The following is a 13,534-nucleotide window of genomic DNA, read 5'->3' as shown; positions in this document are numbered from 1 at the left end:
GCAAGTCGTTAAATAGTGTTGTCAATATGATGCAGCTGGAAGTTTGTTTGTAAGGGCATGAAAAACATTTTCATGATTCACCTGTGGTTTCTGCTCCAGTGGTCTAGCACTCTGATGCATTATAATGTCAGTTTGAAAGTTTTTACAAAGTACCCACATAACCTGTTCAGTCAATATTAACAAAAAGAGAGAAGTAATTAGTCCCCAATTGCTCTAAAATATTAAATTTCATCAAGGCAAAAAAGCCAAAGTCTCTAACTCACGCTGCCCGCTCAACTGTAGAAGATAGCGATAAGAATGGCAGAGAGACCGATGTGACAGAGGGAGAGAGAGAGACAGAGAGGTGGGCCGTAAGGCAGCGAGATGGAGAGACAGACAGTGACAGACAAGACAAGACAAAGACCAAAGGATATGTCAGAGTGGAAGGAAGATAAAAGCCCAGGTAGACACCTGCTGACAGCTGCGTTGTGACATAGTTGTCACTGGCAGAGCTATGCGAGTTTCTTCTGATGGCGCCCGTTTTCCTTGTGTTGTCACTGAGATGAAGAAGCAGGGCTGTGTCCTACATGTTGTTATTCTTTTTCCTAAACACTGTGTTTTGAAGTGTATAACAGACAGAGGTGGAATTATGAATTATATTTACTCTTGTTACTGTAACAAACCAAGTGTTCTTAGCACAATTTAAAAATCTGTTGCGTGGTCAGGTCTTAGTCAAATCTGTAGTCTCGCTTATTTACTCTTTGATAGTTTGAATCTAAATGTTTTGCATCAGGTCACCTTGTTACGAGTTATTGTTGACTTGTAAAAATGAAATCCAGTGCCAACATCACTTTTGTTGCCACGTGTCAGTCCAAACAATAAAGAAATATCGCTAACATTACCAGAATAATGTGAATGATTTGTCCTTGAATTCCACCAATGTCTTCTAGTCACTGACAAAGAGTATGCATTCATTATACTGTATACAGTATCGATATCTTTGCATTCTATTAAAACTCAGGTCATACTTTGCTCCGTTTGCACTTTTGTCAAAGCAGATTTGCTGTGGGTGACAATGCTATTCTTGCCAAGCTTTGATCAGAGTATTACACCAACAGCCGAGTCTGCTCCTAACAACAGACAGAGTCAGACTGAGCCAACCCAGAGGAGCACAGGGAGAAAGTAGGACTTATCCCCTGAGAGGAGGTATAAGCTCAGGCAGGCAGCTGAGCTAAACGGAGTGATACAGTGTCACTGTCTGACACACAAGGAAGACACAGAGACATCCCGTCACTCTCTGAGCTGTGTATCACATTCATGTAGGTACACAGAAACAAATCAGTATTCGATGTATTCGAAACCAGGGTTTATGATGTTGGCATTTTCAAATCAAGCTTGTTGACATTTGTGGAAGTACTTTGAGTGTTTTCTTCTGCAAATTGTACAGGCACACACAATATCTCTAATAAAAACACATCAAGTCCCTCCTGTGTTATAATATAAAAAATATATAAAAAAGTAACAGAAACAACCCATCCTGTAAGCTGATTCTCTGTGGCCTGACAGGGAAGAGGAAGGCTTTTATGTTTATAACAGAGCAGCTGACGCGTCTATCTGCCTGGCGAACACGGGTGTGAGACATGTCTGGGTGACTGATGTGCTTTGATAGAGTGTGAGACGAGTACAGAGGAACCATCCTCGCTTCTCTCGATGCTCTCCAGTTTGTTTTTTTGTGCTGTAGAAGCTAAACATAAGCACTGACCTTAAATCTGTTTACACCGTCCTGAGAAAATAAACCTTTAATAATGTAATCATTTCCAGAAAGAGAATGAAAATGTAATAAAACGTGCCCCATCTGGTCGCCCCTTCCCATCATAATCTGTCGGGGTGCAATTGTATAAAATAAAATCGTATTTTTAAATATACTAAGTGTTAAGGTCAACTTAAGTTTTCAACATTTCAAATTCAATTTGAAACCTTTTAAATTGCAGTTATTTCATAAGATCGGAGGCGGCAAAGGCGACGCTTCATTCAATAAAGATCGCTGTTGACTCCTTCCGATGGCGTCTAATCTAAGCACTCTGGTCTAATGGACGCTGCACGGTGACTCATCAGCATGGATATGGGCACGTTCATTATCCATTGATAGGGATTTCAGTTTAAAGCATCTTTGCTTGGTACTGTAAGCGTCTGTTGTAATTTTCAAGTTCTACATAGAGTAAGAGGAGTAAAGACTTTACATTTCTAAACATGAAATCAATGTCAAATGTTGGTCTTCAGTATAGGCTAACATTTGACTGTGTTATACATTTTGAAGACTTGCACAATTTACATTTCTGAGAAAATAAATATTTTCTTACATTATCCGTCAATGACATAAAAAAGACCCCCGAACGGTATGACATTGTTAGTAAAAATGTTATTACAATACTAGTCAGTCGAGTGATTACATTATTGTGTTTCATTACATTTTCAATCAGGTTAAGTGCAAATTGTATTATATTTTCAGACATTATCCTATTATCAGGAAATGATTACACCACTGGGTGCTACAAGGCTTTACATCAGGACCCTTTGCTGAGCGGGAAGTGGCAGTTAAACATTAAACCAACTCTGTGGCTGAAAGGACTTGTAACTAGAGGCAAATATTAAACACCTTCTCTGACAAACAGATTTCAAGTGAATAAAATGATTGCTTTGCTTCAAGGAAAACTTGAATATCTTTACAGATATGAATGCGATTTAGCTTGACCCTCTGAGCAAACAGCACAATGACAAAAGAAACACAAGTACACATTGCCAAAGGAAGAGAGATTACTGGTGAGCTGAGGATGAAACAAGGTCAACTCATAGCATTTGCAGATGCAAAGAATACATTACAACAATGCCTGGGTTTCCAAGTTGCTCTGAAACCACAGTACAAGTAAGCATATGAACATATCTGACTCTTCTGGTTCAAGTGAAACCGTTAAGGCTAAGGATCTCTGTGTGCATACATGTAAAAAATAATATACTGTAACAAGGAATAGCTTTGTGGAGAATACCCTCATTGTGTTTCCATAGTTTTAACAGCACTGATAGTACAACATGTATAGTACATGAGTGATTTAGCTTTGGCTCAATATATTATATTATATTCAGATGTATATTACAGGTTTTTGGAAATGTATGGAAAGAATATTTTTCCCTCCAGTTTTTCATTTCTTTAATATTTAGTTAAAGTATTTCTTAGCAATACACTGATTAAAGCATTTATTATCATGAAGACTGGTAAAAATATACTTGGTATTTTAGAAAGTCATGGTTTTCTTTCCTTTAGTTCCAGTATTTGTGCACAAATTGAACAGATGTTGTGTGCTGAACCCTGCATTTCTATTTGTTGTAGTATACTGAGGAGCTGTTCGGGGAGCCTACTTTGTCACTGTGTCTTAGGGGATAGAATTTAAAAAATGAAACTTTGATTGTGTTCTGCAGTGTACTTACTTAATTTAATAAGTACATTTAGTATAATGTGCCTTTGATTTAGCAAATCTTTACCTACTGTGTGACATTTTCGTAAACCTCGTGCGTCTAAACAACATGCATGACACTGAGCAAAGCAAAGGTGAACGACCAATTCTGTGTTTCATTTGTGGCAGATCAAGAGGTAAATGAAATCAGTTAAAAAAACCCTGCCAGCGCCAGCTAGCACTCGACCGTATGAATGGATTTCTATTTCTCCAAATTACGAATGTCTGAATATAAAAGAGGAAATCAATAATTCAAGGTTTTCAGTATATTACAAAAGGGAAGAGAATGGAGTGGGTAAAATGTCAAGTGCCAGCAAAATGGAGATTCAGTGTGAGCGGGCTTAAAAGGTCTCAAAGCTGCAGACAGAAACCCACAGAAGTCATTAACCTGCAAATATGACACTTTGCCACAATTTCATAAAAATAAATTGTGCCAGTTTCTGAGATTGTGTGAACATACACAGTCCTCATTATCATGATATGCTCGGTGGCAGCTGTGCCAATTGTTTCCAGAGACATTGTGTGTCAGAGGGTGGTGTGGGGATATCTTGTCAGCCCAATGCCTCTTTAAAATATGCTTTTCTTCAGTCTGAAGAAGCTTCACTGCTTAGTGGGTAAAAGCTTTCTGTTCATATCAAGTGCATTCATTGTCTCTCTTGACAAATGCTATGTTACATTTTTAATCTAAGAGGATAAAGGTCATCATAATACAAAAAGAGACAAACACAAGTGTAGAGAAGCTCAGAAAACCCCTGAAGCCACATATGAATGTACTGACTTTGAGATATTGATACGGTCACCTCGTGTGGGAGGAGAGTGACCTCTGCCGAGAAACCACTACTTTGATCCATTGCGTCTTCTTCTGCTTTGATGAACCCAACAACATTTTAGATCCTCTACTAATGTCTTGACATGCTGCAGGCGTATTAACACAACTGACACCAAGTGGATTCTGCTGCAATAAGCTGTGCAGTGCAAGCACATTATGTGCAAGGCAGTAGGCATCAAACTTTTACATAAACTTAAATTTCCTGGTTCTACTGTCCGGCCACTGGCCCAGACTGAGACAGAAAAGCGTCCATTAGAACAATTAATTCCTCACTGCATGTTGCATTGACCGAGATTTTCTAACTTGGGTCGGCAGAAACCATGCTAAAACCATAAACCATGCTATAGGCTGAGTTTTCGATACACTGCTCCACATACACAGTTTGGGAGACTATTAGTTTGCAGCGAGTAGTAAATTCGCTGGATTTTGTGTGTGGACTAATGTGTGTCTAGTGAGTGTTTCAGTGAAAGTTTAACAATAATTGTCTTTGAAAAAATGGTTAACTTTTGCCACAGAGACAAAAAAACATATCGCAGTTAACAAAAAGTACAAAAGTACAGGAAAAAAAAAAGGGAGCAGTAATGTACACACAGAAGGAAAAAAGGAGGTTTACAGAACTTGGCTTCAAAAGGAGTCACATGTTTTTCAGGAAACTGCAGTTTTATTAGTTGCTGTGACAAACTGTAAAGAAAAACAAAAACAACACGATGATTGGATGAAGACACAGTGCACGACCTCTGGCTCCCAGATAATCTGACACATCTGGTTCACATTAGAAAGGTTTTTGGGGAAAATGACAAAGTAAAAGTAACTTTGCATATAAAGTTATGGGGGGAAACAAGTTTAAACCTGCATTGCAATTTCTTTTTTTCCTGAGGCAGAAAATACTCTTTAAGCAGAATATTTCTTTATAGATCCAAAACTCTGTCCCCAAGGCAATCCCCAAAATACATTTTTCCAAACTGTCTAGCGCTGAATATTTATCCTTTTCAGACACGACAAACACCATCAGTACAGTAATATATATTTTAGGTTAATAAGAGTGCAAACAATAGAACTAATAGATGCCTGTCCCTCTTGGACAATCTTTAAAATAAAGTGCTGTGAAAAAGTATTTGCCCCTTTTGTGATTTATTCTATTTTTTGCAGTCAATTCTTCCAGATCTTCAAATTAAATTAAAAATAAGACAAAGACAACCTGAGTATTTAATTTATACACATATTTCACCCATGTGAAAAAGTAATTGCCCCCCTGAACTTAATAACTATAGTTGTGCCACCTTTGGCTGCAACAGCTGACACCAAACCCTTCTGATAACTGTCATTCACTTTGTTGTGAAGGACTTTTGTGGCGCTCTTCTTTGCAGAATTGCTTTAATTCAGCAATAGATTGCATTAACTAACGGTTTAAGGTGCTATCACAGCATCTCAACTGGATTGAAGTCAGGACGTTGACTATGCCAAAACCTTCATTTTGTATTACTGTATTTTATGTTAAAATCAGGTTGTCTTTGTCTTATATTCATTTTTTGAGGGTCTGACAATTATAGAATATCTAGAAAAAATGAGGAAGGGGGCAAATACTTTTCCATGGCACTGTATTAAAGTCGCAGACAGTTCAGAAGGCTGAAGGGGCGGTCGGGCACTTTCATTTCTGAAAAGCAGTCTGTTTCTTCTCTCAATAGTTCAAGGTGCTTTTTGATGCCGACGGAAGAGATAGAATGGAAATATGATTTGCCGACTGTGTCTTTCTGAGAGAGTTTGAAAGGCTTTGACCTTTGTCAGCCCCTTCCCAGGTAAAGAGCTTCCTTCTGCAGAGTTGCGATAAACATAAAAGCCACTTTTTTTTGGTGAGCCGGCAGAAATGATGTGTTGTGTAACAAAGAGCAGCAAGATGATGGCCTTCCTTTTCCCACACCCCCTACAACAAAGAGGTCATAAAAATGTGCAACAAGGATGAAAAACAACAAAAAAAGAGTTGATTCTATACTGAAGTTATTTCCATACACATAGTCATACACCTCCAACATAACTACAGCCACTAAAGTATTTCACTTATTTTATTCCTTCTGGGAAATTGAATTGCTCCAACAACAACAACAGAAAGCAGGCAGCTTATAGGACGTCTTCATTCGTCTCGCTGCGTTTGAGTGTGTTCGCAGCGTCCCATCTGGTTTTTGACATCGAAATAAATGGAAATATCCACAGAAAGCAGCTGCACACCGACACTTTGCCTCTGCGGGACTACGCTCCGCCGGCTGCATCATATATGCCTCCAGTCAAGGACAGGCAGTCATCTACTGAAGCAGTGGACCTCACAGACTAATAATGTTCCACACAGAAGACAGAATTACAGGTGAGGAAGAAGGGGATGAATGAGGATTACCTCGGTTGCGCCCTCACTAACTTTCATAGAACCCGATGCTGCAAAATAACCCACGATGTGCTTCTTCACGCAACACTTGTACAACGCGGTTCACTTCTTAAAACGACAGAGTCTCAGATGATTATAAATGAATGCTATTTGAATTCATATCGCTGCATTATTTACTGACACTTTCTCTCATCGCCATCTGGTGCGGTGGTGCCGTGACATTTAACTAACAGCTATGAGGTAGGCAGGGGGCCATGTCATTTGAAGCCAGTCCGTGGCCCCGGAGACAGACGGAGAGAGATGAATGAAGGTTTCATCTCTCTCATTGCTGTTATTGGGTTTCTACAACACAGACACACATAAGCATGATCAAGCATTCAGGCATCAGCACGGCCGGACACAAACGCACGCAGATGTAAGAGCAATAGATCATTTAACAATCAGCATCAAAGCCAGACTGTTCAATAGGAATCATTTCATTGTATTCATAGAGAATGTATTCTCATCCGGGTCAGAGCTATTGATCTGTTAACAGTCAATATGAAACACAAAGTTTGTGTCTTACGGGACTGCTTCACTTGGATCGGTGACTTAATTAATGCTGATGAAAACCGCTGTGGGGATTTCAAAAGGTTGAGCTACAAAACAGCACGGCAGGCGCTGGTTTCTTGGCTCGAGGACACGTCAGCAGTTCAGCAAGTTTTATAAAACTAAGCAGCAAAATATGTTGTTTGCCATTGCCTTTAAAAAACATTACAAAATGACTCATATGTTACAAACAGCCTCTGATGTAAGCTGAAGCTTGAAATGCATGCTCACAAACTTGAATCTTTAAACCACCACGATTATACTCTCCAAATGACAGTAGTTTATGTTCCAGATGTAGCAAGTCAGAGCATGAGATGCATTGTTTTGTCTCTGTAAGTGTTCGGTTTTTCTCACTGAGATGATGGACAGCTCCTTTGACATTAATGCTTTGCTTGCCTAAATGTCTCCTAGCTAGGGAGACAATAATACACTGCAGCAGGTCTGAGGCGGAGGAGTAGAGAATGATTTGCCCCTCTTGCTTCTCCCTCTCTCCTTCATGAGTGGCATTCATCACCATTAGCGTTCATTAACATGAGTTAGTGCTCGTTAGGCAGCGGTGTGCCAGCAGGCATCTGTAGCCAGCATATGTCCCCGCTGTAATAGATGTTGACTGAATGTGGATGTGGAGTTGCAAAAGAGAGCAGGGAAAGCTAAGCAGGGGAGGGGAGGGTTTGTCGAACACTCATTCGTTGATTTTGTCAACTAATCGATCAGTTGATTGAAGCGATCGAGGCGATGTTTCTGAGAAGCTGTCATTTTGTGTCCTGACTGCTATTGACTTCGACGTGGCAGATTGGTGATGTTTTACAGTGTACTCATGAAATGGGACAAGTGGTGCCGTTTAGTTTTGCCCAGTTTTCTTTTTCCTTTCAATACAACGGGATTGTAAAAACGCTTTATTATTACTGATTATTGATCCAAGATATTATGTGTTCTATTGATGGGAAGGCTAGACTCACAGTACGACTTCTCCTCTGTATCCTTTCAAATCATGCCTCCCTGTGTTGCTGCATTTCTTTTTATTTAATCTCTTGCTTCAAGGTATTATCAGTGTGTTTGTTGTCACAGTTTACTTAATAAGAATCGATGTGAATGAACAAAACAAAAAAAAAGGTACTTAAGGGAGCAATCTTGGAAGAAGAAACTTACTTACAATAAAAGGCAATTTTAGCAGGAAATGCATACGGTAATGCTCTTTTGCTTTCTATATGCACATAATCACGGTAATATATGACACAAAATAAAATGTATGAAAGTTCTTGTGTCAGGTTTGCCATCTGCCCTCTTGTATTGAATTTTCATTTTCTTTTAATTAGCTGAATCAATAAATTGAATATGTTTGGGTGGCGCACGACTAGGTCGCGATTTGATTTGTAAGCTGCTGTGTTCTGCAGGACACACTGCATCAAACAAGAGTTTTTATACAAGCATGTTGACCTTTAGTCGATGAAGCTGTGTATCCATCTGCTCGTGTAGGAAATACAATCCTCTCCTGTGTGCTAATGAATGGCTTCCTTTGCATGAGTGCTCAGGTGATTCTAATCAGTTTCATCCTTCGTCATATATTCTGTTGTCAGTGCTCCTGTTGTCAGAGTGAATGCAGCCACAACATGTAACAGTCTGTGCCAACCAGCAGGACAGGCGGTGGTACTCAGTGGACCCCCGCTGGGCTGACTGGGACCTTTCTGTGTCTAGTATGCATGTTCTATCCGTGATGGTTTCCTCCCTCACTCATCTTACTGCTATTGACCGGGACACCCCTCCTCAGGACTGGAGCTGGTCTCTGTTAGCGGAAGTGTGGCTGCACACTGCTCCATAACAGTTGGATGCTTCGAAATGCAGACAACAAATGACCCAGCAGTGACTAAAAAAAAAAATACAACTAAACTCAAATCAAGTGCTTAATAAAAGCCATTCCTCTCTAATAAACTTGGAGGTTCGGTGCACTCGGAAAAACAAGAGCAGAGGAGGTACAGCAGAGAGGGCAGACATAACGCATTGCTTCTCTTTGGTTACCGTCTAGGTAGGATTTCAAAATTCATGCTAAAACTGAAAAATTCATACATGTTGCTGGCTCTGACTTCCAATGTTTGATTCTAAGAGGGAGAGCAGCCATGTCAATTCATTTTCACCATTCATACATTTCCTTTCAGTACATACTGCAGCTGCGCTTACAAAGTACGGACTCTCACATGCAGTATGCATTCAATTGGGACATAGAATTGAATCTTTAAATCTCTTGCTCAGATATCAGCTGCACAGAGGATTGTGCGTCATAATAGCCAGAAATGCGTCCAGATGCAGTAGGACAAACCGGGTATTTTTGGCATATTGCATTTGACATACTATGTATTGGGACAAACAGTCTTTTTTTCTGGCAGGCTAAAGAGTATGGTAGAGATGGAGAGGAATAGAGGGATGGAGATGCTGGAGGACCATTGACTCTACCGCCCCCCATTCCTCTTGTTCCCATTTGTTCTGATATTTCTCCCCCTTTTCCTTCAGATCACTGCTTGTTCAACCATCTGTCATACAGACTGACTTTGATAAAAATGTGGGATAATGATGTCGCCAAAAATGACTGACCATGAAGCTCAGCATTTGGGCATTACAAAGCCGTACCATTCATTCATTCATTGATTTATCAGATGCTACTGAGCCTTATGTGACAATAGCTGAGGTCGTGATCTAACCTCAGTTTTTAATCGATGAATATAATCTAAAAGGAATGCTTATTCAGTTATTGCCATGTCCGGCGTTACATTTGCACATGTGTATGAAATAATATCAACATCTGTTCTGGTAGGTAAGAATAACATTGACAGAGATTTCTGGATCTGACTCAAAACATTTAGGATGTTGCAAAGTAGTTATAACGACTTTACAATTATTTAATGGAACAAACTAAGATCAACAAAATGTTACTTACCTGTATGTTATCAAAGGATGTTTTGTTCGTGACGTCATACAACAGAAGCAAAGCTAAAGAAAAGAAAACAGAGAAGTTTAAGTGTATCGTTTCAAAATTCATTGACTGCAAATCATTTTATATTGTTAAGAGGTTTGGTGAAATAAAGTGTTTAATTCAATCTTTCACCTCGATGTCTGAACTTCCTTTCAAATTAAATAAAAATGTAAAAGTTCATTTTTACTTTGTGCCTGAGGCTGATTAATTAGAGTTCTTTCTCTTGGACCTGACCAAGTCCTGCATCACAACCAGCCAGACCAGGCAGACCAGAGTTCAGACTTTAGGTGGTAAAAAATGACTGCAAATAGGATGCTATAAAGACAAGTCGCTGCTAAACAGAGTACACACCATCAGGGAAAAGTTTCTACACTAGATGTCTATCTGATAGAGTTGTAGCTAAATTTACTTAAAGAAGCGATTCCATCTGCATTTAATTCAATACCATGTAAAGGACTCGTCTGCTAACAGATAGTTTTCATGCAAAATATTCACAGATGAGCATTTAGCATTTCCGTGACATTTATTTGTCACAGTCTCGATGGAAAGATCTTTAGTGGTCACAAAGGCCATGCTATTATTTTTTGAATTTTCCCCATCATCAGACATTCTTTAGGTATCGCTGTGCCAGTGGCTTTTTTTTTTTTTTTACAACGCAGCATAACAGATATGAGACTGCCTTAATTAATCTAGCCAACACATACATATATCTAATAGTATATATGTAACTTTTGTAAGTATTCAGTTTAACATGAATGACACAAAAATGAGAAAATATGAGTGAACGAGCCCTTTTATACTGCAAAGACGCCTCAGTGCTTATCTCCCTTAGTTCGCTCAGGGAGTGCAGGTATTTGGGAGGCAGCGAGGGACTGTGCAGCTTGGGAAGGAGGCAATCCAGGAGAAATGAACATGATGAAGACTAACAGCTAAGTAATAAAGCAGAGCTCTGCGAGACTTGTCCTGGAGGTGTTTTCTCACTGTTTTGCTATCAGCTATAGTTGAAGTCAGGACACCGGAAATCATAAAGTGCTTTTTTTAAGTGTGTGTGTTTGTATTCATGCATGCCTTTCTGCTAATAAACATGATTTCCATAAAGGTGTTTTCTATTATCAACGCTCTTTTATCTGTAAAGGTCAGCCTCAAATGTTATTTGTAAAAATCCTTTCCTTTCTGTATACTTTGTGCAAAATAAACTAAGCAATCTGAAAATCCTTCAGTGTGTCATAATGTCACTGTCATTGGTTCATAAATAGTCAAATGTCACCGTGGCTTACCCTAAACCTGCAACAACGGCTTTTGTTCCATGATTAGTTCACGGTGGGGATAGAATGAAGGACAAAAGTAGACTTTGCCGAAAAGAAACTTGAGTTTGTTTTCAGAGTTCACGGGAAGCACAGAGAGAATAACAGTTAAGTCTACACACATTGTAAAGGTAAGCAGGCAGATCACAATGCACTGCTTTTGTTTGAACAAAGGTTTGAAAGCTGCGGAAACCAAAGCAGCACAGCCTTTTGAAAAACACTTCACAGACTTCAAAACGTCACTGACTGTCTGGTGCTGAAACAGGAGTTTGTTCAAGTTTGACAAAGTTGTAGTGTATCACAGTCAGCACATAAATCGGCTCAGTATCTCCATGTGTTCAAATAGTGACTCTTCAGCTCCCATTAATCTTACAAGGTAGTATATGGTACCTGCTAAAAGTCCACCAGGGTCTCCTTCTTCCAGGAGACAGAGACAAATAAATCCTGCTATATTTATGCAGGCTCACCGCCAGCGCATGACATGCATAATGAGGATAATACACACACAGAGTTCATTTAAACCTCGGTTTTACTTCCCGCAAGGATGGTTGCACGGACATGAGCTGATGCGAAATCGTGACGAGGATCTACTATACTCGGTGCAGGTTTTTCTCCGCAGCAAACCGACTTTCTCAAAGCTCCTCAAAGTTCTACATTTTCTCCACTCACACCGCATCCACGTTATTAGAAATGTGCCGCACTAGAACTCCTGCGAAGGGCTGTGTCTTGATTTATAAATCATGTGCACACGTAAACCTAAATAGGTTATACGGACACACAGATCCAGACGGTAAAACTTCCCTTTGATCACACAGGGATCCCCCCAACTGCCCAGAGATTAAAAGACCAAACCTGGTGATGCAAAGAGCAGAGCCACCCAAAGAGAAAAGCCAGTCCTGCACAAAAAGCTATTCTCTGCGTGTAAATGTAAAATCCTTCAGTTCTTCCATGAACATTTCATCTCATTTCAAGCTGTTATTCAATGAAACACTTACGGTTTATGCCCAATGTGCTAACAGCAGCTCTGCCTTGATTTCCAGCTTTGTGAGAAACCAATGGAGTGTTGCCACAAAGAGCTTTCTAAATGAACTTGCATGGCTAATAAATCACACATGAAGACACACATCCGGAATGTGTTGTCCTTCCACCCCGAGGAGAAGAGTTATACAACCTCAGCGCTTGATAATACTGCACATGGGAAGGAGAACAATCTCATCTACACCTCGACACTTACACGGCTGTGAATTGTAACTGGTGTATAAAATATATTCTCATGGCAATGCAGCAAGTCTGAACAAGAATTCTCACCTTGATGTGCACAGGAAGAGTATTTTAGAGCTTCCTCTCCACACTGCCACAACATGTAATCTACACTCCATGCATTAGGCTGTCAACAAATTTAATCTAAATGTTACACTGAAACTGCACTCTAATGAGGCCATAATCTGCATATTAGGGTGCATGTCAAGCATCTGAAGGGTAACAGCAAATTTAGATTGTTTGACTCAAAAGTTAATCCTCTACTTTAAAAAAAGAATTATCTGTGTGTGTGTAAATGTGTGCGAGAGTCTCACCATGGGCGTCACGGTAGTAGGCATGAGTGACACTGCGGAAGCGCTCCTGTCCAGCTGTGTCCCAGATCTGCAGAGAACAACAGAGAAAGGTAATCACTGAATAGAGGAAGAAGTTACTATCTTTTTAATAAGCTCTCTGTTTGCTCAGCCATCTCGCTGGAGCTCATTGTGAAACCCTCCATTCCATTAAAGTCTGGAATATGGAAATGAGATACGCATTGAATACTATTGAATAGTCCATTCATAGTATTATGAATTCAGCATCTAAAAAGATCTGCACGTGAAGCCGCATTCATTGATTTTCTTTTTTTCACAACATTGACATCAACCTTAATAAAAGGTAAGCATGAAGGTAACGTCTTAGCAAAGTTACCAATGCGCAACATTAGCAGTAATTAGGAGTCATGTTTAC

General features: G+C 39.7%; 1 protein-coding gene across 1 annotated transcript in view; it reads right to left on the bottom strand.

The window, feature by feature from the left end:
- The window catches only part of LOC142944810 (ras-related protein Rab-26-like), a 35,716-nt gene that overhangs the window by 4,866 nt on the left and 17,316 nt on the right, over nt 1–13,534 (bottom strand). Inside the window, exons 4-5 of the mRNA XM_076085948.1 lie at nt 13,123–13,189; nt 10,209–10,261 (exon numbers count right to left, since the gene is read on the bottom strand). Of these exons, the coding sequence (XP_075942063.1) occupies nt 10,209–10,261; nt 13,123–13,189 (120 nt within the window). The remainder of the gene's footprint in view (nt 1–10,208; nt 10,262–13,122; nt 13,190–13,534) is intronic.

Source organism: Anarhichas minor, unplaced genomic scaffold (assembly GCF_050575085.1).
Source record: "Anarhichas minor isolate MPS153535 unplaced genomic scaffold, ASM5057508v1 ptg000007l, whole genome shotgun sequence".
Taxonomy (NCBI): Eukaryota; Metazoa; Chordata; class Actinopteri; order Perciformes; family Anarhichadidae; genus Anarhichas; species Anarhichas minor.
This window is presented reverse-complemented; position numbering and strand designations above follow the sequence as displayed.